This window comes from Fringilla coelebs (genome assembly GCF_963513975.1).
Source record: "Fringilla coelebs genome assembly, chromosome: 10".
Classification (NCBI taxonomy): domain Eukaryota; kingdom Metazoa; phylum Chordata; class Aves; order Passeriformes; family Fringillidae; genus Fringilla; species Fringilla coelebs.
The window spans coordinates 4,137,784-4,162,244 of NC_140036.1; the positions used below are offsets into that span (position 1 = coordinate 4,137,784).

Consider the following 24,461-nt stretch of genomic DNA (forward strand, 5'->3'; position numbering starts at 1 on the left):
GGTGTGAGCGCGGGCGGCGGCGGAGCGGGCCCGGCCTGGAGGTGAGCGCGGGGCGGCGGCTCCGGGGCGCGAACCGAACCGAACCGGGCCGGTGTGAGCGCGGGGAGCGGGCGCGGGGCGGGGGCTGAGGGGGCCGGAGCGGCGCTGCCGGCGAGCGGCGCCCCAGGCCGGTGGCTCGGCCCGCCCCGCCTGCGCGGCCCCGCTTCCGCCGCTGCCGGCGGTGCGGCCCCGGCCCGCGGCGCTCGTGTGGGAGCCGGGCCGGGGAAGGGAACGGGGTCTGCGGCCCGCGCTCTGCCAGCCCCCGGACGAAGCTCTGGCTCGGGGGCTGCCGGGGCCCGGAGAGCGGCTTCACCGGGGGCTCAGAGAGCGCCTTCGCGGGGGCTGCCGCAGGTCCGGCCTGGGCGGCTTCGCCTCTGCCCTGTCGGGCTGCGAGTGTGTGGGCAGCCGCGCCCCGGCACAGCCCGTCCCCTGACCCGCCTCCGTGCGGGGACCCGGGCCGGGAGGGTCCTGCGTGGCCCGGCTGCTCGGTCCGAGCAGCGCTGCTGGAGCGCCGCTCACCTGGCAGGCACCGGCCGCGGACATTCCCCGCTGTCCCCGCCCAGCCAGCTCCGTCCAGGCCGGCGTGGGGCCGGGCGGCTCTGCGGGGAGAGCCATGAAACCCCTCGAGGCCGTGAGCAGGGACGGGGTCCTAGGTGAGCCTGAGGTACGGCTCAGGGAGACACATCGCTCCTCGCACTATTGAGCACTCGGAATCTTCACCGTCTTCGCTGCCGCGGTGGTGGATTCCTGGTGCATCATTTGTGTCAGCTCAGTGTAGCAGTGCTAACGGGTGGCTGTGGCTTAGAAAGTTAGAAGAGGAAAGTTTGCTCTTTTGTACTTCCTTGCTGCTCCGTGCGTTGCGATCCCTTCCCACGGAAGGCAGGGACCACGCTGCTCGCACTCCTGGGAAAATGGCCTCACTTCAGATCTGCCTTCTGCATGGGTGAGGGATGGAGCACGGACCCTGCCACTGACCAAATACACCGTGCTCAGAGGAGTTCTTTGGAAAACCATTGGTGTCATCCAAGTATTCAAAGCCAGATTGAATGGGACTTGAAGTAAGCTGGTCTAGTGGAAGGTGTCCCTGCCCATGGCAAGGGGTTGGATCAAGGTGGACTTTAAGGTCCCTTTAAACCCAAGCCACTCTCTATTTCTATGATCTTGCATATCCTTGGGTATAAGCTGCCTTTCCAGATTTGCTGGTAGCTGAAAATGCTGTCTTGCTTCTGAAAAATATGTTTATTCCATCCAAGCAGAAGGTGAAACTCATTGTGACTTAAAAGCTATTTCAAAAAGTACTTGGTACAAAAAGTTAAAAAAAAAGATTATGTACACCTATCTAAGTTTTGTAAATTTTGTTTTGTTTGCTCCTTCATTTAGGGCTGAGAGCAACACTCATTCAGTCACTGTGCTTCAGGGAGCAGATTTAGCTTTGGTGCCTGGTCCCAGATTGTAGGAAATGATCAGGATAAACACTAGGTGCAAGCAAGTTCAGGGAGAGGCAATGCAAGGAAGATTTTTTAATCCCAGAACACCAGTGTTGGGGTAATATTATATTTTAGTTTTGCATTGTTGAGATCTTGTTGTGGCTCACCCATGGCAGGAGGTTCTTGATGGGAAGCTCTGCTCAGCCTGTAGAAATTCTGTGTTCTTGGAGCTTGCAGCCTGTCTCTAGCTCATTTTCTTCCTCCTTTCCTGTAGTTAGCCCTTTGAACTGAAGTGTTTCCTGAGCCATGACACTGTTTTTTGTCCAGAAATGCCATATGTAATCAGAGGACTTAAAACATGATGTGTAACTGTGGTGGTGAAACTGGAGATAGTGCTTGGCTTGGCTAGCACTCCTCACACATTGGGTGGTGAAGGCAGGGGGAGCAGACTGGGCTATCTGGGGATTGCCAGCAGTTGTGGTGGCATCAGTGGGGTGCCTTGGGAGGGAGCAGGATGTGGCATGGGGGAGATGCTCCCAGCTGGCACAGCAGGCCACTGCTCTTCTGGGCATCATGCTTCTGCACATTGTGTGTTCAGCCCAGTGCTTGTTTGGCCTTTAAAATCTGAATATTGGCCGGCATAAATATTTTTAGGAACGTGTCATCAGCAGGACATGAGATCAAGCCCCACTGAGTTCACTTTTCCTGTTACCACCTGTGGGGAAGGACTTTGACACGTGCAATTTCTGTTTGGTATGACTTTGGTCTCTCCTGGCTGGTGACCAAAGCTAGAGAGTGCCCAGGAGCCCCTCCTGAGTCCGTCCTTGGGTGGCCTGCCTGCCTTGCCCTGGGGAAGCAGCTGCCTCCAGCTGGAGGGGAGGCTGCTGAGGTCTCTGCAGGGCTGTTCCTTCTGCCTGCCTCGGCTGTTGCTCCTTGCATTTTTTTCCTTTTGAGTAACTGCAGAGTGTGTCTCTTCCAGGAGCTGTTTATTCAGAAGGGAATGAGTGCTCCTGGAGCACTAATTTTAAGAGTGGCTGCCTAATAAAGAGCCCTGTGAGGAGTGTGACTGATCCTGGGAAGCTCCAGTTGATCATAGGCTCCTGAATGCCAATAGCAAAAATTTACCATGCAATTACCTGATAAGGGACATGATATCAAGGGGATACAGATGACCAGATCAAGCTCTGGTTTCTCTTCAGATTAGCAGTTAGCAGAAAGAGATACCCTGTTTACACCTCTGAATTTTGTTGTTAGCATGCTTTTAAAATTTATGACCTAAAAGTTTTTCTCCTTGGCTGTGTGGCTGCATGAACCAAGAAGTTCAGCCAAAGAATACACACAAAGCACCTCAAGAAAGAAACTTTCTGATTATTTGTCACTCAAAGCTGGGAGGTTGGGCACAGGGCAGTGTGTGCCTACTTTTAAGAGTAAGCTCATCCTTCATGCTGGGTTTGGTTTGGGGTCCCTGGTGCATGTCCAGAGAAGGGCAGTGGAGCTGGGGAAGGGTCTGGAGAACAAGCCAGGTGAGGCACAGCTGGGGGAGCTCAGCCTGGAGAACAGGAGTCTCAGGGGGAACCTTCTTGCTCTCCCTGACAGGATGGTGCAGCCAAGTGGGGTCAGGCTCTGCCCCCAGGGAACAAGGGGCAGGACAAGAGGAAATGGCCTCAGGCTGTGTCAGAGGATATTTAGATTCGATATCAGGGAAAATTTATTCACTGAAAGGTTTGTCAGGCATTGGAACAGGCTTCCTAGGGCTGTGGTGGAGTCCCCATCCCTGGAAGTATTCAAGCATGTGTGGATGGGGCACCTGGGGACATGGTTTAGTGGTGGTGTTGGCAGTGCTGGGTTAGGGGTTGGATTTGATGATGTCAGAGACTTTTTCCAGTCGTGATTGTCACATTTTCTTGTTGCATGCTGTCAGCTGGGAGGCTGGTGGCATCTCTGGGTGATGTCAGCTGTGCTGCTTGGTCAGGGCTCTGTAGGGGCTCAGAGGCCACATAAGTCTTGTGGTGGGTGTGATTAGGTGGGGAGGCATCTGTCTGCCCTTCTGGGATAAGTTTATCTTACAGGGATCTACAAGTATAAAAATAAAACCCCCAAAATGTTAAAATGCACTGAGCTGCAAGCTAGGAAGACATTTGACCATCTTGATTTGTGTGAGAATGGAAACATAAACCACCCCCAAGTAGTTTGTAAGGACATCTAGGGCTGGCTTCATTCAAATCCTTGGAGTAGGCTGCCTACCTACTCTGAGCACAGAGGGACAAAGGAGTGTTGCCATGAGCTGCCTCTCTTCTTTCCTGACAAAACACTTTTACTACAAAACAATAACCTGTCACTCCTTTGGGTGTGAAGGCTGTCCCACTGCAGTAGGCACACACTCTTGTGTTGGCACACAGTGTGGTGTTTGGGTAATTCACCCAGAAGGCCCAGGGAGCCTCCCTGTGTGCTCCTGCTGGGTGCCTTGCACCTTGCTGCCAAATACTCGGTGCCAGCGGTGGGCATGGGGCAGGGGCTGTGCTGCATTCTGAGCACACAGGCCTCACCTTCCTGTAGACCCCACTATGGTTCCCCATGCGAATGTCACCACTGCCCTGGTGGCATGGGAGAGCTGGGACCAGCCTCACGGGACATTTTCTCCATGTCAAATTAAAGGTTTGCTCTGCACAGCTGCCACCAAGCCGTGACAGTAAGACTCATGGAGGAGTCAGCCTACACTCACTAGTGTCTGTCTATGTAACTGAGATTTTTGCCCACTGATTTAATCTGGGTATAGCACAAATTTCCTGGTGAGGTGAGGAGCTGTTACCTTGTAGCAGTGCCTGATGGAGGCTCTGAGCTGCCAGCAGTTAAGGTTTTGCATGAGTCATCATTTTGGGGATGCAGGAAATTAATAGTTCTTGTTATCTCGGTGTGCAGTCAGTGGGATGGCTGGGTACCCATGAGAGGCACCTACCTCACCCTTCTCTGTGCCCAGTGCTCGTGCTGCTGTTGGGAGGAGGCTCATCAGCAGAAAAACCTTGTCAGAAACAAAAATCTTCACATTGAGAGGGCAGAAGGCACAGGTTTGATCACCCCATTTCTTAACTGTACTTCAGAATGGTTAGTTTTTCTTCCTGCTTTTTCTTCCTAGCTGTTGGATTTTAGTCATTATAGCATGGTTTGGGTTGGAAGGGACCCTAAAGCTCATCTTGTTCCAACCTCTTCCATGGGCAGGGACACCTTCCACCAGACCAGGTTGCTTCAAGCCCTGTCCAGAGCTTCATTAACCTTATTACTGATTTTGCTGGTGGGATAAAGAGTGTTAAATAAGGATTTTGTGATAGTGCTTCAGTGGGTGGTATTTTCATCCACAATATCAGTGTAAAATCTTTCAGTCTGTAACCCTAACCTCTATTTTCTTCCATGTTTCTACAGACTCTGCTTGCTATTGGAAGATGGGAGAGATAGAAGGAACCTACAGAGTTCTGCAGACGCCGGGCTCTCGTTTGGGTGCCCAGAAGAGCTCAGGAGTGAGTACCTTGGAGCCAGGACAGAACCTCTTGACTGCCATGGCATCATCGCCTGCCAGGGCACACGAGCGCGACCTCCCCATCAAAATCAAGATGTTGGACAGCACAGTGGAAGTTCTTGACATTGAGGTAAGAGGTATTTAAACCTGAGTTCAAGTACACTGAGCCTCTGAGAATTTAAAGCTCACAAGGATGTGCCTGTGTAGAGAGCTGAGACATTTTGAGGCAATATCTGAATGAAGATTCCTGTTGGGATTTACCTGCTTACAAGTAGTGATAGCAGTTGCATGGCTTGTTTTTTAAAATCTTTCAAGTTTAACAGATGTTTTGTGTTTTTAACAGACTTTAAATACAAGCACATACTGTAAGGAGAGTCTTTATTTGTTTGCTTTGGGGGAGCACCAACTGTCTCCTGCCAGAATGTTCTTTCTTCCTGAGCCACATGCAGCTTTGTCAATTTGGCAGTTGGGAGAGCAGAAGAGCTTTGCCTTAGTTACTGCTTTATATTAATTATTTTAATGCTTTGTATCCTCTCCAAGTAAACTTGCTCCTATTTGAAAGTCTTTGATTGCCAGCACACTTTAGGACGGATGCACCAAAGCAGTGTCAGTTCAGTGTTTCTGAAAATGTTTATTTAAAAGTATGCTTGGGGAAATCTGCCATAAGACATAGAAGCCATGCACAAATTAGGAAGATTCTGCTTTGAAACAATGTTTTTTCTTCCAATTCTTGTTACATTTTCAGCATTAACCTCAGAGTTTAGTTCTAGTTTGCCTGAGATCTGCTGTTAGAAAACAACTGTGTTGTAGTGAAGATACTCAGCTGTCAGATATTCTACATTAGTATCAAACTGTAATCAGTAATTTATAATTACCACTTGGAGCCTTAATTTGTTGCATAGACTCAAAAAGGGTTTTTCAAATAGAGTGAAAAAGATGTCTGTGGAACTCTGAAGAAGTAGGGGATTTGGGGATGTCTTCCACAGATTCTGTCCAGCTGTTCAAGTGTCAGATGTGAAATCTGGTTGTTTTTTGTTTGTTTGTTTTTCTTTTTTTTAAGAGTGAGGCTGTGCCTGTATCCTTCCACTTGAGCACAGAGTGTCTGGTACTGCAAACCCACCCATCCCTCATGTACCACATAGAATACAAAAGCCTCTTTTTCCCCTTTACATTATGTTAGAATATTTTTTACAAAATCCGCTGACTTTGGTTCTTTTGAAGGATAATTTTATTTATTTTTCCAAGCTGTTGTTGATGGTGCTTTTGTGTTTTGATTCAAAAAAGAAAAAAAAACCCCAAGCAAAACCCTCAGCTCTGTAATTTTGAAAGTCAGTGCAAGGCCAGGTTTATGGGGCTTTCAGCTGGTTGTGTTGAATGTGTGAACCATAATTAAGAGGTATCTTAGTTTTCTTTACCTGGAGAGCTCTCTCTGATTATGGCACCCACAGAAACACCCAAATTCAGGCACTAGCATGCTGAGGCCATAATTAATATTGTGCTGCTTTTCTTTATGAGATCAGTTGGAACTGAAAAACTTAGAAACCTCATGCCTGATGCTGTGAGTGATGAGGAAAAGGGGTCAGCCTTGGGTCAGCTTCACAGCATTGAGCACAAAAAGGTCCAGAGTCAGCAGCTGTGGCATTACAGTCCAGCTAACACTGCCTCCATGGCCTTTCAGTTTTGGCTAAATAAGGTAGCAAATGATAGAAAACAGGCATGAGGTATTAAACTGTGACCATCTGCCTGATTTCTTTGGTGAGCTGTTGGGATAGCAGGAGCTGCTGACTGCTGTTTGTCATGGAAAATGGGAATTTTTCACTTGGGATTGAGGACAGGAATTAGGAGAAGGCAGTGACATTGCTGAATAGGTGGTGTGTGCTAGCACAGTAATTTTTCAAAAAGCAATTAGAGAAACTGGTGGTCAAGCAGCTGTCCTGGAGGAGTGCAGGTTCAGATTGCCATGCTACTTGCCCACTTCTATTTGCTTTTGTAATTTTTGTCACTAGCTGTGAAAACAAGATGTGATGTGGTGGGGTTTGTGTTTGATTCAGGTCAGCAGTAGTTTGTCAGTGCAGTGGCACACTGGGAAAAGTGGTGTGTCAATGGAAGGACAGACTGAGTGTAGGATCAGCTCTTGGAGAGACCCTTCCCTATGCAGTGTGCTGGGGAACCTGATGCAGTTGCCCTGTTTATTGCCTCCCTGCCTAAAATGAGCCACAGTAGCATTTTTAACCATATGGGATGAACAGAGTAGCCACAGAAACAACTTAATCCATGCAGCTTTACCTTGTCATCCCTTCCTTTCTCCAAGATCTGTTTAAAACAGTTGCTTCTCTCCTGGCAGGAGTTGGTAGCCCACTTGACTTTTTAACTTGCCAAAGAGCAAGGAAAGAGACTTGACAGGGTGATGTAATGGATGGAGAGAGAACAAAGTGGGAAAGAACAGTTTTTTCTTTGTGTTCTTGGTGTACCTGGAACAGTTTGCTAAAAGTTCCACATTGCTACATTCTACCACCTTTTAAGTCCACTGGCTCTTTCCATTTTCCCCATCTGTTTCATAAGGTTTGATTTCTAAGTAGGAATTTTATTCATTACTAAGAGGGAATTATTCTTTAAAGTATGTTGGGAGAGCCTTTCTCCAGTGAATCTGATTTGAATGTTAGGGGATGGAGAAATACTCAATGTTTTCTGGAGTTTAAAACAACTGAAAATGGGCTATTTATGGGTTCTCCTTTCCCTTCCAAAACAGAAGAGAGAATGAAACATATCCATTCAAAGCCAGGCTGCAATATTCATTATTTCCATGAGTTGTTTTTTTTCCCCTTTTTACAGCCAGCTTGTTTAGTCAGCTCAAATCTTGCATGTTCCATTTCATGGGGTACCTGGCCTCTTCTCTCCAAAATGAGTCTGTCCAAAGGGTGTTTTTGCAGACTATGAAATGAATGATTGGCAAATTCAATTTAGTTCACACTTCAAAGTAATCAGGGTTTTACAGTAGAAGTTCTGCCAACTTTCCAGATTTTCTGAAGAGATTAAACTTGAAGGCTTTTGATCAGCACAAAAATGTGGCAGACTCTTAAGTAAAAGGGTCTGGGCTGGGCTGAATTCACCAAAATGTCATTTAATGGAATTGCTGCCAGCAGATGATGTTTAATATTTGGCCCGTGTGATATGTGTCATTTAGGAAATTCTTTTACATGAAATATTCTCTATGCTATGAGGAAGTGCCCCAGAAAAAGTAGTTTATATTATTATGCTTCAAGTTTACTGAATTGTTTGGGGAGAACTTAGTGCTTCTTCAATGGCATGTACTTCCTCTTCTCCTTCTGCTTGGATGTCAAATGAAATTTGGGAATCAAAAATATTTGTACATTTTATTATAGGGTCTGCCTGCCTGCTCCACTCTAAGGGAAAATTTAAACTGGAATTTTTTTCTTTTGTGCTAATCTTTGTGGGGTTGTTTTGAGAACAGAAGTTTGTTCTTTTACATTTTTTTTAATGCAATGCAGTAATGATGTTCTGCATCCCTGCCATGCTGTCTGAGACATCCCTCTCCCTCTGATAGGGGTGGACTCCTAGCAGGGAGATGCTTCACTCCACTGCCATTCTTGAGAACAGGCTAGTTAGATAAGATTACACTGTAATTCCCCCTTTATTTTCTTATTAATTAGCATCCTCTCACTGCTCTTGTCTGCTTTGGTGTTCATTGATGTACCCTGCACAACTATTACATTACTACAAAACCAAAGTGCCTTATTCTGTACGAAACTGAAAATGTGTACTTGATGATTACTCTGGCAGTGATAGGGTCTTTGCTGGGCACTTCCTTGGCTTATTGAAATTTATAAATTGCATTAATAATAGTGCAAAGCTACTCCCCATCTTCATGTTTAGAATGGAATAGGATAACTCTGGTTATTCTGGTTTCTGTGCAGTTTGCAGTTATCTGTGATTGAAAAAGTGCCATGAAAATGGCTTCCCCTGGGATGCCCATTGTTTTTGAGCAGCCATTGGAGGCCCTGAAGTCAGGAGCTGGGCTGGGGCTGCAGGAAGTTTTTGGGATGGCAGAGGAAGCAATCTGACTGCAATATCCTTCCCATGGTTTGGGGGGGGGTTCCCACTCATGCACATGGCAAATGCTGCTCTCAGTAGCAGAGTTTTGGCAGCTTTAGTGCCCCCAAGACCTGTCATGGGGGTGATGCAGAAATGATGCAACTTTTAACTGCTGTTATTGAGCAATTTTAAGTAAGAAACATGTGTATGTTAAACACTGGGATGATGCTGTGGGCACTGAAAAGCACTTGCTGTGTGCCTTGAGGAGCCCCAGGCATGCTGCTGGTGGGACAGGCAGCCCAGTCCTGGCTCTGGCTCTGGCACTTGTGCCCTCCTGCCTCGGCCTTGCTCTCCCTGTGCCTGCTTAGACCTTGCTTGCATGAAGGCTTTGCCCCTCTGTGCTGTGAAAGTATTAACAGCTTAAATATGTGAGGAGTCAAGGGATAGTCTGCTGCTGAATCCTATTAAGTGCTGGGCTGGAGGAATTGAGGTGCTGTTGGTCAGCTCACAGTGTTTTTCTTCCCTAGCCAGGAAGAAATAGTCAAAATTCCAGAAAGAATCATAGCCAGATGTTTGTCATTGCTTCAGTTTGAGTCTCCTAAATATGGCAAATAAGCTGCCTTAGGACTTATTTTTATCTGACCTCAGAAGAGAAAGTTAGTAATTCACTCTTTTAAATTTGCAATTATTACAGGGTTTGAAAAGAAGGTAACTAAAGCTTTGCATTTTGTGTGCTGTTTGATTCAACTATATATTTTTTAGGCCTGTTATTTTGTGTTTGGAAGCTTGACTTTTTTGATGCTGTGTAGGAATGTGGTATGGGGTGGGGAAAGGTGAAACCACAGCCATTTTATTGATAGACATTTGGAGTGTGTGTTTTGTTCATTCAAGTGTTTTTTGATTTTTTTTTTTTTTAATGTGAACTTAAATTGTATAAGCCAAAATTATTATTTTACAGTTCTCTTGACCTCAGGTGTCATATGTAAAGAAAATTGAGTTGTACTGCAATAAAGAAAAAACAGTCTGAATATCCATGTATAGAAAGTTGATTATATGCACCCATCTTCAAACACAGAAACCATTTAGGAAAATGGTGATCAAGTATTATTACAGTCCTTGAAATATTAATGTAGTGAATTGAATTCATAACAGTTTGTATGGCTAGGCAGGTGTTAGTTTCTGTTTTCATAATCTAGTGATGTAGGATAGTGAAAATCAGCTGTATCAGCTTATGCCATTCAACCAAAATGGCTGTAGGAAACGCTGTATTCTACAAAAAAAACAAAAATAAGAAGTCCACTGGAAACCTTCTAAACCTTTTTTGGGTGTGGATGACATTCAAGGTGGGGCTCACAGATGGGCAATTCTGTAAAATATAGGGAGCCTGAAAGGGAAGAAAACCAAAAGCAAACCAAGAATCAGCCCACGGGCAGCTAAAGACAGTTACAGAAGTTCAGTGTGCTGAGAGGCAGATCAGAGAAATTTTAGGTTTGTGCCTACTGGAGAAAGGGACTTGGAGCTGAGCAAGGATTATGTGTCATGGTACTCTCAGGGTTCAGAGCACCCAGGCTTGGGGATGTGCATTTAGCTAAACAGGGTTGCAAATGCACACCTGCGTGTCAGCCCTTTCTCCTTGCAACCAAATGCCTGTTCGGAAAGGGCAGTGCTGCCTACTTGGGTAAAAGAGAGACCACATATATAGAATATTTAAAAAGCTGTGCTGTGGTGGCAATGCCTAGCATGAGAGATTTACTGTTCGAGGCTGGAGTGTTGGATATGGGAGGGGGGTGGGCCCCTCTCTCTGGCTGAGCAGTCATTCATTAATAAAAACAAGAATTAGAAAAGGGAAAAAACCCCAAAGCTTTGTAGAGACTATTAGAGCTGTCTGACACATCTTCAACTGAAATAATGAAGGAAAAGTGTTCTGTGCCCTCAGCCCACTTCTCAGGCAGGTAGCCTGAAGCCACTGGTGTAGGAAACCCCTGCTGGCAAGGGGGAAGTTAGAAAAGCTTGGTCTTATCTAATCTGGCTTGTAGGTATTTATTAATCCATCACCACCTCTGCTCAAAGTACAGTGGGGAGTGATGTTAGGACAGCTGATACCATTTCAGTTTTGCACAAAACAAAAGGGAGTTTTGGCCTTTTCTGTAAAAATACCCAATTTGTATTTGTCTTTTATCCTAGAGTCTGTCATAACTGTTTTCTAGATGTTTTAAGCTATTTTCTTTGGGCAGATTTCCTCAAAAAAGTGTCAGCCTGGAAGAGCCTAACACCTTGCAGGGGAAGTACAGTCCCTGGTTGCTGTAACACTTCTCCTAGGAGAGAAAGCTGGGAGAATTGGGATTGTGCAGCCTGGAGAAGGAAAATCTCTGGGGAGCCCTTACTGAGGTCTTTGAGCACCTGAAGGGGCTCCAGGAAAGCTGGAGAGGGGCTTGGGACAAGGTTCTGGAGTGGCAGGACACAGGGAATGTCTTCCCACTGCCAGAGGGCAGGGATGGATGGGATACTGGGAAGGAATTGTTCCCTGGGAGGGTGCTGAGACCCTGGCCCACAGAAGCTGTGGCTGCCCCTGGAAGTGTCCAAGGCCAGGCTGGACAGGGCTTGGAGCCACCTGGGACAGTGGGAGATGTCCCTGCCCATGGTAGGAGTTGGAATGAGATGGGCTTTCAAGTCACTTCTAACCTGAGCTATTCTGTAATTCTATGAAAACCCAGATCAAATCTGGTGAATGTGGGGCATGGATGATGGTTTTGAGGCAAAAGCATAATTAATGGAGAAAGACTTGCAATTTTAGTGAGGTGGTGTTTTGTTTTTTGTTTTTCTTTTTCTTTTTTTATGAACAGAGGAAAACAGAGTATTTTCTATGTTTAAAATTACTTAAAATATAGTTTTATTTATATGCAAATACATGCCTATGAAATGAAGCTGTGCAAGGTCCCAGGAGCACCAGCACTCTGAGTGTGTGGGGTGGCCAGGCCTCAGGGAATGGCTGTAGGAAGGTTCAGGGGTTTGTGCAAGGAAGTTCAAGGGGGGAAAATTGAGATCAGTCTCCTGACTTCTCATTCCTTCTCTTTATTACCTTGTGTGAACAAAGGAGGTGCTTGGACTTCCTGGTATGAGCCTGAATTTGGGATCAGCTACCCCAAAGCTGCTCCTCTCTGTGGTACTGTCACTGTTGTCACCTGGATGTTTAATTATTAACCAGCAGGAACTCTGGTGCCAAATCATCCAGCAGTACCTGTGAAACTCTGTCCAAGGATGTGGCCCGTGGTGTTAATTAATGTGACTTCCTTCTTTCCCAAGTAGTCTACAGCAGCTTTATTCCAAGTAGTCCAGGTATTTCAGCACAGCACCATTTCTAAAAACTTAGGACCATTTTTTGTCTCTATGTGCTCTCTACCTAAGTATACATTTTCCAGTCTCATTCATGTCATTCCCTCCCTTTTGGGAATGTCTTCCCATGCCAACCAGTTGTTGTTTCCCTACTTTCAGGCATCCAGCAAGTCTAGCCACTCTGGAAAAGCTTGTTTGTTGGGTAGAGCTGGTTTAGTGCTTTGACATTGCCTTAAATGATCCTTTAAATGATCATAATTTTAAAGTTAGCCTTAATTAAATGAGCCAGAGGCTTCCATTTCTAGAATAATTTGTCTGGCTGTGGATTCTGCTTAAAAAAAAACCCTGACAAAACCACATCAAAAGCAACCACTGAAATCCTAGGACAAAAAAAAAAAAAAAATCATGGGGAGAGAGTCTTAGAATTTTATTTTTTTTTCCTAAACAAAAAGCGCCCAATATGGAGTGTAATAATGGAACTTAAAATAGCTCTGAGATTTTTATTTGGGTTTGCAGCTTTCATAGTTGAATAAATGATACTTCAATGCTGTGTGGAAATACTGTAACACAATAATTCTTTCTGCAACATAACTTCTTTTTCCTAAAGAAGAACTTTCAAGATGAAAGTGCACTCTATCTCATTTTGTGATAATGGAGCTGCATCCTGTGCTCTGTAAGCTGTTAAATGCTCTGCAGAATATTCTTGGTGTGGCCTTAGTAAAGTAACCTGTAGTTGGGACCTGTCAGTAGAGAAGGGTGGATAAAATTAATGTATTTAAAACACCCTTTTTTCACAAAGGGTGAAAAGAAAAATTGAAAGACTTGAAGCTTAATTTATTGTTAAATCTTCAGATGATGAAAATAAAATAGTATTTAAGCAATTTGGCTGAGCACATGAAACCTGTTTGACAGAGTTGTTACCTGGTGCTTGTTTTTGTGGGGAATCAGGGAGTATTTTCATTATAGTTACTAGTTCCAATCAAAATTGAGAAAACTAATAAAGTGCTGAAAAGGAAGGTAGTTGTTTCTTGCTTTTCCAGTCTACAGATTGAATACTAGATATGGAGCTGTAAGGTCATCTTGTTTCAGCCATGAAAGCACAAAGTTGATGACTGGTACTCCTTGCCACATGAGATTATTTCCTTCTTTCTAATAAAGATTCTGATGTGCACCCTGTGTTCAGAAATGCAGTTTTGTTTACATGTGGCATTAATGATGATTATTAACAGGGAGTTTTGAGGGTGTTTTTTCTGTCTCACGCTTTATTTGGACAGAGATCTAACAGATTACAGAAGGGTTGGAGATAAACAGAGCTATAAACTCACCAAAATGTTTGCATATTTCTGATTAAGAAAGGAAATAACAAATCTATGTTTAGTTGCAAATTGTCTATTTTTTTTTAATTTGCCAAAAAGTGAAAAATCACTTTTTCATTAGGAAAACTTTTAAAGTGCCCCAAAGAAGAAAAAAAAATAAAAATCCATGTTGAAGTGGCCTTTATTTAAATCAGTTTAGTTTGCCTTGGCCATTCACAGTGTGCTCTGTGTTGGCTGCTTGTGAGGGATGATGTCAAACCTAAACTTCTGCCTCTCAGGCACATCCACTTTCAACTAGAGGAATTGTTCTCCTGACAGATGCAGATTTCTGTGACACAAAAATCCAAGGTGTTTGCTGGTGCTAGGGTCCAGTAGCCCTGGCTGCACAAGAGCTTCCATTCTATACCTCAGCTTTATAACTCTTTTTTTTCTAAACTCTTGACTTTGGGACTGATTTTCCCTTACAGCTTATCTGCTGCCAAAAGTGGATTTCTTTTTTGGAAAGTTGGAGCAAGGAACAGCTTGCCAGTTTTGGAAGATGAGAGTACTAGTCCTTATGAAAATATGGGGGGTTTTGGTTTTTAAATTAAAGTATGTGGAAGCAGAAAGTTAAGATGTTCTGGAAGACAAGTTTGGGAGGTAGAGAGGAAGCCTTGATTTTTAAAATATTGAGCTATGGTCTGCTCAAAATCCTAGGCTGTGAGTTTGTTTTTCTCTCTTCCTAAGCTCAGACATTATGGCAGAGGGGGGATCTGCCATGTAGGAGTGATATTTGAGAAAACAGCAAATAACACTTGGCTTGATTGTCCCCCTCTGCTCTGCTCTGGTGAGACCCCATCAGGAAGACATGGATCTGCTGGAGTGAGTCTGGAGGAGACCATGGAGATGCTCCAAGGGCTGGAGCCCCTCTGCTCTGGAGCCAGGCTGGGAGAGCTGGGGACGCTCACCTGCAGAGGAGAAGGCTCCTGCCAGTGCCTAAAGGGGCTCCAGGAGAGCTGGAGAGGGACTTGGGACCAAACATGGAGTGACAGGACAAGGAGGAATGGCTTCCCACTGCCAGAGGGCAGGGATGGATGGGATATTGGGAAGGAATTGTTCCTGGGAGGGTGGGGAGGCCCTGGGGACAGGGTGCCCAGAGCAGCTGTGGCTGCCCCTGGATCCCTGGAAGTGTCCAAGGCCAGGCTGGACAGGGCTTGGAGCCACCTGGGCTAGTGGAAGATGTCCCTGCCCATGGCAGGGGGTGGGACTGGATGGGCTTTAAGGTCCCTTCCAACCCAAACCATCCTGTGATTATATTGTTTTGTAAAACAAAAGTTACTGTTGTTACTACTTTAAAAGAAATTATTTATATTTTATTTCTCTGTCCTAAGCATTCCTAGCATTAGGTGTGTTTATTCTTCTGATAAAGTAAAAAATAGAGATATCTCCTTGAGGCAAGAACCTTCAGCTGGGAATGGTTGTTCCTGTTTGATGCTGTCTTAGCACTGAGGGGGTTTTGGGGTTTGGTTTGGGGTTTCTCTTGCCACACAGGGCTCTCTGTGCCATGACTGGGTGTCAGGATACCTGGTGGCACTTGCACAGCTGAGGCAACTTTTAAAGCTTGATGTCACTATAGAAATCAATTTGAAATAAATCTCTTCTATTTATCAGTCTTCTAATGATGACTTATTAAAATTATCTACAGTACAGTTAGATCAGGGTCACCAAGGAACACTATTGTTAACTGCCTATTTAGTTTTTTTGCCCAATTTTTTCTTGTTTTTTTTTAAATGTGAAATAATTCAGCACTATCAGTAGTCATTGTCTTGGCAGAAAATAAAGAGTAATTGAGAAGTTTGGAATGGAAAGTATGCTGTGTTGTGAATTTGTATTGAAAGCAGGACCTTTATGAAATGCATTCATGCAACTACTTGCCCTGATGTGAAAATTACAGTAATTAAGGAATTACTTCAAATATTTTGCTTTGTGCTGCTTTTATGCAAATTAAACAATGACATGGAGCTGCCCACTATGTTACTTTCATTTCTGTCTACTTCAAAATGTTCAGCTCTTTGGGAAGGATGGTTATAAATGCAGTAAACAACTTGAGGAACCAAATAGTTCTAGGAGGAGTTTTCCCAAAGAATTTGAGGCAAAATAATAAAAGACTGTGTTCTGTCTCAAGCTTTTGAACACCATTTTTATTTTAAAATAAAATTAATACTGTTCTTTCAAAATGTGACATTTATCCTTTGAAGGATGCAAAACGATACTGAGCTTAAACTGAGGTTTTTCTTAGCTTTTCATTGTAATTGACACCCAAAATTACAGTTGGTAGCCCAAGCAAAATTATTTTACACTTTTAACATTTGGATGGCACCTTTATAATTTAATCGGTTGCCAGCTCCAACCATGTAAATTTCTTCATCTCCAGTTTCTCTTGAAGGAGCATGGACTTGACAGTGGAAGGAGAGAAGTGCCAGGGATCTGTGCCACAAAGCATCTTCTTTTGGGAGAGATGAAGGCAGCTAGATTGTCTTCAAGCACGGAACTTGATGGAGCCAGGAGACATGGCTCAGTGGAAAAGGAAGAAAGCTGTGCGTTAGAATCCAGTTAGGATCATTTTAATGCCTGTGTGGAACTAGCCCTGCACACAGATTGCTTGATCAGTGCAGCACAGTTTGGCTGTAAAACTTGTCTGATTGTTAGCAGGCATCTTTCAGGAGTTAATCCAAGTGTGTCAGTTCTAACAAAAGGTGGTTGTTGGAACCAAAATTGGTTTTGGTTTCATGAATGAGAAATCAGGGTCACGGGACATGTTCTGTTCAGAGGTTTCTAAAGGTTTGTACCATGAAAAGGCAAGGTGCACGTCCCATTTTCTGCACATGAGGTTGGTCAGCGTATTGCTGCCTCCCCACAAACATTGCTGGCTGAAAAGTGCTCCCTTCTGTGAGGCCTGGGAAAAAGGAGGTGTATAATTACAGATGTGTGGTATGGACCTTAAAAAACAAGGCTCCTACTATATTTGAGGATATTTTCTTCTGTTCCTATTTTAAGATTTATGCACGAGTCCATAGCACAGTCCATGGGGGAGAAACTGAGGGAGCTTGAGGAAAGACTGAGGGAGCTGGGGGAGAAAAGGAGACCCAGGGCTGCCCTCATCACTCTGCACAGCTCCTTGAAAGGTGCCTGTGCTCAGCTGGGGCTGGGCTCTTTCTCCAGCAGCACTGACACAACCAGAGCACACAGCCTCAAGCTGTGCCAAGGGAAATTGAGGTTGGATATTAGGAAAGAGTTTTTTACAGAAAGGTGATAAAGCTCTGGAATGGCTGTCCAGGGAGGTGGTGCAGTCCCCATCCCTGAGTGTGTTTAACAAAGCCTGGATGTGGCACTGGGTGCCAGGGTTGAGTTGAGGGGCTGGGGCTGGGTTGGACTCCATGGTCTTGAAGGTCTCTTCTAACCCAGTGATTCTGTGAATAGCAAGAAATGTGTTTCAGTTAAAAATGAAAAAAACCCCTTGATTTCCAAAATTCATTTCTCCAGGCATAAATATCTCCTGTGGTAGAGTCTGTAACCTGCATGGGAAACATGCAGGAGGCCCCAGAGAGAGAATGTAATTTACTGGAGATGTGGTTTGCCATTACCTGTATCATTCCTGATTTCATTGTCACCATTTAAAAACCAAAACCCATACCCACTGAGTCTTCTGGAAGCACAGATTATGACTAAAAAAAATGCAACTGTATTCTTACCAAGAAAAGGCCTTTTTAGACATCACAAAACCTGTTCAGAAAAAGAGATGAGTACTCATATTCATGTACAATGTCAGCACTCAGCCTGGCATCTCTGTACCATCTGCAGTCACTGAGAACTGCATCATTTCTCCTGACCTGCAGTTTTATTTAGAGGTTTCAGCATTACTGGCCTGAGCCAATGTGATATCAAGAAACTTTTTGAATTATTTATGTTTGTACCAGATGAATTCACCTGACTGAAGCTGTGGCTGCTCTTACAGGTACCGTGGCTGCGTGAGAGGTACAAACCCATTTTGTGTCCTGCTTCTGTGCTTTTCTCTGAGGTTCCAGGGTTGCATTCAGTCAGCTTTGCTCACACCACTGCAGATACCAAAGCTATTTCAGATTTGCAGCTCTGCAGGGCTGTCAGACTTTTCTCTGTGAAATTTTAGTGTTTTTTAAGAGTTCTAGAGGCATTTGCACTGTTCTAAAAACATTGACAGTTTATATCTTTTTCCTGTAAGAGGTGATTACTTTTGAATTTTTTATGTACCTCAATTATGTGAAACTATTTCCCCAATATTCCCCTTTTTTTATCTTTTAAGCCTAAAATAACACATTCTTGCTCTCAGATATTTTAATTTGCATTGTATTAAATTATTCTAATTCTATCACTAATTTGGCTTTAAAATGAACTAGGGTAGATTTAGATGAAATGTTGAGAAGAAGTTCTTCCCTGTGAAATTCTTTCCTGATGTGAGAATAGTGAGACCCTGGCACAGGGTGCCCACAGAAGCTGTGGCTGCCCCTGGATCCCTGGCAGTGTCCAAGGCCAGGTTGGACAGGGCTTGGAGCCACCTGGGATAGTGGAAAGTGTCCCTGCCCATGGCAGGGGGTGGGACTGGATGAGTTTTAAGGTCCCTTCCCTCCCAAACCATCCTGTGACTCTGTGATAATTTATTATTATGCCTAATACTTTTAAAGTAGGAGCTATTCTGAGTTTGTAGAGTCATTACAGAACTCTGTGCCTGCTTTGATGGGAAAGTCATAGAGTCTGCCATCACTGGACTTTTCCAAGTGAACAAAACCACAGTGGCATCAAGGCTGTCAGTGTATTCTGCTGGATAACCCAGTCATCCATCCAGAATAGTGCCACACCCTGTCCCCACAGCTGGGGGACTGCTTGGTGGCCATGCAGCTCCTGCTGCACCCTGCTAGGTTTTGTGTGTTGCTGGGATGGGCTGTGACAGCCTTTTGGATTCTTTGCTGGGTGATGCAGGTGGGCTGATGTTTGGGTTCAGAAGTGCTGGTTTTCTCCTGGTGCCTGCTGCAGTCAGAGGTGCTGAGAGCAAGCTGGGTGACTGAACCAGCAGCACCAAGTGTTGCTGCTTTGGGTGTGCTGTGGAAGTCTCCTGGTCTTTCCTGTAGCTGCTTCTGCTGATGTTTGGGGCTTTGCCCCTAACTTGGCTCTCAGAAAGGGTTAGTGAGTTGTTGGGGTCTCTAGTTGCTCAGAGTGACTCTGAGAAACGTTAGAAAGTCTCTTTTCCCAGCCTGACGCTCAGAGGAGTCAGGGCTCTTCATTTCTTGGTCTCAAGGTTGTTTATTGTTCTTTATTTATAAAATTCTTTCTCCTGTCCTGCTGAGGTCTGCTCAGCACGACAGCCCAAGGCATTCTGCCTGCCCCCGGGGTGGTGTTATGTCTGTACTAAAAACAAACAATATTTACAATCACTTCCCAATACCTATCACCTATGTTAGACAGTGAGCTTCTACTCTAAACCAATCTAAAAGTGCCAACATCACAGCAGAAGATGGAGGCCAAGAAGAAGGAGAAAGGCAGGACATGCCTAGATCTCTCCATCTTACCACCATTCTAGAAAACCCTAAAATCTGCTTTTTCACCCCATGATAAATTCACTGTCATTCTACTTAAACTATTGTGGCTTGCAGATCTTCATCTAAGGTTGGTAATTTGCTCCACAGGTCATAATCAAAACCACAGGCATTTTGGGCTCTGTGCCAGGGTCTCTGACCCCCCTGGCAGGGGTCTGGGCTGCTCAGGACAGCCAGAGGGATGTCCTGGCTCCTGACAGAGAGTGAATTTCTTGAGGGAGAGATTCATGGAAAGGGTTCCCCAGGCAGCGTGGTGTGAGAGGAGGTTTGGTTGGGTTCCTGCTGTCCACAGGCATTTCCAGCCTGCTTGGTGCAAAGGCTGTGGCTGGCCCTGGGGTTCCTGGTGTGGGAAGGAGTGAGGGGTCTGTGTGGAGCTGGGCTTTGGCAGCCCCTGCTCCAGGCCACAGTGCTCAGCTACACAAACAAACGTGTGGGTTTATTGAGGGAGCTGCAAATAGCCTGCAGCTGCTCTGCTCAGCTCTCTGCTGACCCTGCTGGGAGCAGGAGGCTGGGGGTAGGTGACCTCCAGTGGCCCCTGTCAACTTCAGTTCCTCTGCTTCTGTGAAGGATTTTTTATAGAGTCTTGTATATTAGATGTTGTGTGTTACAGTGACAAGAACAATGTGAATAATCTTTGCAGCAATAGTAGCCTCTTCCAGCCAGGTTTTATAAGCTCTTGGAGGTCTATTACTCACCCAGGATAGCTCAGCTACCTTTGGAGGCATAAAATCAGCAGGATGGCTTCTGTTGCAGTGTTGGAAACAAAAAGGTTTAATAAAAGGCAAAATAACAAACAGAAAAATCGAGCCAGGTGCAAGAGGTCCTCCTGCCCCTGGTAAAACACTTTATAAAAGCAATTCGTTTCTTTGTTCTCTTCTTTTTCTAGTAAATTGTCTAGGCAGGACTTTTTGGCTTCTGTCCAATTAGCTATCCTTAAGTTTGAGATTAAATCCTCAAGGTCTTATGAGGTGTCTTTTTCACTTAATTGAGGGGAGAAACTTCTGGGCTTCTTTCCTTTTTGAGGGGACAAGGATAGTTTTCTCACTCCATCAACAAAAGGCACATTCCTATACTTTGTGATATTTTTCTCCAGTTTATGAAGATGCCATTTGTTTTTGCTGTAAATTTATTCTTGTTTATTCTTATAAATCTCACTGTAATTTTTTTTTTTTATTTCCTTAGTCAAAATGTTACGGCCAGACGTTACTGACAGAAGTTTACAAGCATCTGAATTTGATTGAATCAGACTACTTTGGAATTGAGTTCCAGAATATCCAGTCATATTGGGTGAGTACAATTCCCTGACAGATCTGGTATCATAAAAAGGTTGGGTGAAAGCAGTTCCTTGAGTGACAAAAATTTCTCAGTCTGCTGCAGTTTCCTGTAGTCTCCTGTGGGATTATCTCTTGGATTCTTGTAAATCTGATTCTCTCAGCAGAATGACAGGAGCTATTGAAGAAGAAGAGAGGAAACAGATCCTGCTTCTTGTTAAGTCTCAGAAATTGTATAAAGAAGTTAAATAGCTGCTGATGTTCCCACTTGCAGGGACAGAAATAAAATCCTCCTTTCCTATGAAAAGAGAAACATGAACTCAAAGTGTACTCTGCAGAGCACTTATAAATTCAAATTGTGGTGTGTAATTTTGGTGGTGTTCATATCTATCTTCAGTTAATTTTCCTGAAGAGCCATTACAAACCTCTTTCTAATCAACAAAAACCTCAGCAGGCACACAGGCCTGCAAGCTTTTTAAATCATTGATCTAGATCAATGCTGACACCTTTAAGCCTCCTAGTCACTTATCCTGAACCTTGCAAAGAGGACAGTGTGGCTTCTAAACTAGAAAATGTTCCCCAAACTTTCCTTTCATTTTGATTTCTTTTGTTTTTTTCAACTTTTTTTATTAATTACTTTTTTTTAGTTTTAGGATTCGCGTGCAGAGAATATGACTGAGAATATAGGGAATGCTAATGGCATAATCCATGCTGCTCTTGAGCTGAGGAAATACACTAAAGCTTGTTTAGTTTCTGTTGCTTGTACATGGTGTCCAAACTGTTCCTGCAGCTAATAAGGCTCTTAAAATACTCAGCTGTCTCACAAACAGAGTAACTAGAAGGACCAAACATAATTGTCTTGTAATAATTTTCTCTTTGGAAGAGTGGGGAAAATAAAAGGTTGAGCTTCCAGAATATTTTACATTGCTTTTGTGGATTCTCCTTTTACTAGAACAGTAGTCTTTCTTGTAAAATGTGCTTGTCAAAAGGGAAAAAATGGTGGGAAGTTAATATTGAGTAAAAAGCCTTAAGTAGGTAGGGAAGAGTGACAGAAATAGCACAGAAGGGAAAAAAACATTGGAGCTTTTCATGTTCTGCAGACTTTCTGTAATTCTTCAGCCTGGCTCCTGTCAGACTGTGGGTTTTGGCATGACTCCTGCCCTCTTGGCACTGGGGCTCTGCTTTTGCTGACCTGGCTTTTCTTCTGTCCAGATGAGCTTTAAGCACAGATCAGTGGCTTTTGTATTGATGCATGAGAAATGTCAATTGAAATAGATAAGTACACTTTTTGTAAAGCAAAGGAATTACTGCATTGAGGAAGAAATGCTACTCATAAATTACTGCTTAATTTGAATTTACTTTGATGTTTTCATATGGTATTAAATAAGAATGTAAGTTTGTAATTTTTTTCTTTTCAGATTTGGCTGGAACCTATGAAACCTGTTATTAAACAAGTACGGAGTAAGTAGTTTTAAAAAAAGGAAGTTTTCCTTAATTTGCATCTTCTTTATGTGGGTTGCTTTCACAATTACTACTTGATTTACTGGTTATGCTTCCCTGTAAAACACACATGGCAGGGGTGAGAGTGGTTCCTGCTGGGGCATGCTAACCTGACATTTTAATAGGCAGTATGTGGTGGGTGGAATGGAAACTTCCTGCGGGTAGGGTTCCTTCTCTGATAAATATCTGGATAGGTTGGCTCAGCTGGTGTTGTACTGAAGTGAAATATAACACTTGCTCTGTTAGCTTTTGGAAGTTGTGTTGTCATATCGTGGGAAGAAAAAGGAACATTTTGGCTGATTCCCATGGCAGCTCTTTCCACATGCTCAGGAGCAGCTTCCCTGGAGGAGCAGAGGTGGGGATGTCCCACCTGGGTGGTGGCTGCAGTGTCAGAGCCTCTGCCTTGGCTGTGAAATGTGGTCTTGTCTTTATACCACCTAAAAAGTGCCCAAAATACCACCTTTAAAGGCCCAAAACAGTTGAAGGGTGCAGATTGCTGTTTGGTTCTTCAGATGTTGTTGAAAGATTTGATCCAGCTTTTTGTTTTTTTTCTGTGGAACACAGTTAAGCAATTTGTTTGTTTTGTGGTTCTGATTGTAGAGGCTTTGTGGAGGAACAAGATCAGGAGGGTGTGGTGGATTCCTGCTCCTTTGCAAATCTTGATTGAAATATGTTGAAAATGAGTCCTGGGAAGTAGTTTTTAGCTACTCTTCTGTCTAAAATTGATTGCCAGAAAATATGCAATAATCAATTCTAGCTCATTTTCTAACTTTAAGGTCATGATCTTTGACTTTTGTTGACACTGTTTTTTAAGCAGAAGAACCAAATCATCTATAAAATAGGGCTCCCTTGGGAGAGTGCAGAATATTTTCACTCAATTTTCCCTGCCAAAAAGATGTTGGGAGTGCTGTCTTTTTATATGCTCCTGGCTAGAAGGAATTATGTCCCAGTCAAAAGATCTGAGGGATCATGGGTCTGCAGGGATGCTTGGTTACTCCTTCTGTAACCTCTCCTATACTATATAAATTGTGGAAAATTGACTTTAACCACAGACAGTGTTCCCTGATGATAAAAATATTGTTCTAAAATGGTCTAAAATCACAGGGATGTAACAGGATTTATGGCTGCTTTACAGTCTGCCACCCATGTTGTGCTGCCAGTGAAATGGAAAGATTTATTTCATTTTTTTGTTAATATTATTCTCTATGAGATACCAGTCAGTTGTCTGGCAAATGTTCATGTTGTGAAATCAATTTTAAATTGACAGAAATGTCCTATTTCTATATACTGGGGGTTTTGTTTGCTTGGGATTTTTTTTTCCTTTTTCTGTAGATGTAATGATTTTGAAATTAAACTTCTAACTTTTAGTCCAGCAGCAGGGGAACACAGATATTATGGGCTTTAAGGTGATCTTGCTCAAATTTGTTGGTTGTTGTTGCTGGTGATTGCTGTGTACCTGCAGCAGGCACTTCTGAGTCTTTGACATCCTCTCCAAAACCAGAAGTCCTTGGTTTACTCCCAGTTAGTTTTGTCTTTGTGACATCCATTGAACTTTGTCTGGTGTGATAAGGTTTGGAGTTTTCTAATTAATTTCAAATGAATGCAGCCAGTTTTACTTGTGAATCACTCCAGATGGGAAGGAGTTTGGATCCAAATTTTCAGCCTCCTACCAGACACACAGTATCAGGTTGACATTTGGGTACCTTCTCTGAGGTGTTGCTACTTTATATAATACAGAGTTGTACTCACCATTCCTGCCTCACGTCCTTTTTGTTTCTTTCTTTTGCTCAGACTTGGCTTCTTAAAATAAATTCTGAATATTGGTTAAGACTGGGCAAGTGTTTCTTTCCCTAATTTGAGTGGAATTTATTCATAAAGAAAAGGGAAGACTGGCTAACAAAAAGAGGAGGGTTGTGCTGCAGAAGCAAATATGCAGTATTATGTTTTTTACCTTTTTTATATTTATTATCTTTTGATGTAAATGATGCTTGAAACACTTTCAAAATTGCTCCCACATTAATACTTCCACTTGATTGACATCAATAATGTGCAGGACTCTTCTTAACCTTGTGAAGGTCTTCCAGAGGCTCACAGTATTTTCAGAAATTTGATGTAAAGTTTTGGTCTTTTAACTGGAATCATTAAAACTATTTATTTCCCTCACTTGGTCTATGTCTAGAACTGTAGAATCCTTAGTCTCTGCCAAATGTGGGCTTTCTGTGTCATTACAGCGTGTTATTTCCAGACTCTTTCAATTTCTAGATACTACACTGTAATTAGGATGTGGATTTTAGGGTTTTTGTTGTTGTTTTTTAGCAAAGCTTTGGTAATTCTAGAATTGGAGGCTAGGAGCTGCTCTTGTCACAGCTGTGATAGTCTGTAAGTTCTTCCAGCTACTTGTCAAA

At 43.7% G+C, this 24,461-nt stretch overlaps 1 protein-coding gene across 2 annotated transcripts in view; it reads left to right on the forward strand.

Annotated features, from left to right (window-relative positions):
- The window catches only part of FARP2 (FERM, ARH/RhoGEF and pleckstrin domain protein 2), a 72,014-nt gene continuing 47,553 nt past the window's right edge, over positions 1-24,461 (forward strand). For both annotated transcript variants that reach the window (XM_084212479.1, XM_084212478.1), the window contains exons 1-4: positions 1-41; positions 4,884-5,107; positions 20,468-20,572; positions 21,975-22,017. In XM_084212479.1, the coding sequence (XP_084068605.1) occupies positions 4,904-5,107; positions 20,468-20,572; positions 21,975-22,017 (352 nt within the window). In that variant the 5' untranslated portion in view covers positions 1-41; positions 4,884-4,903. The remainder of the gene's footprint in view (positions 42-4,883; positions 5,108-20,467; positions 20,573-21,974; positions 22,018-24,461) is intronic.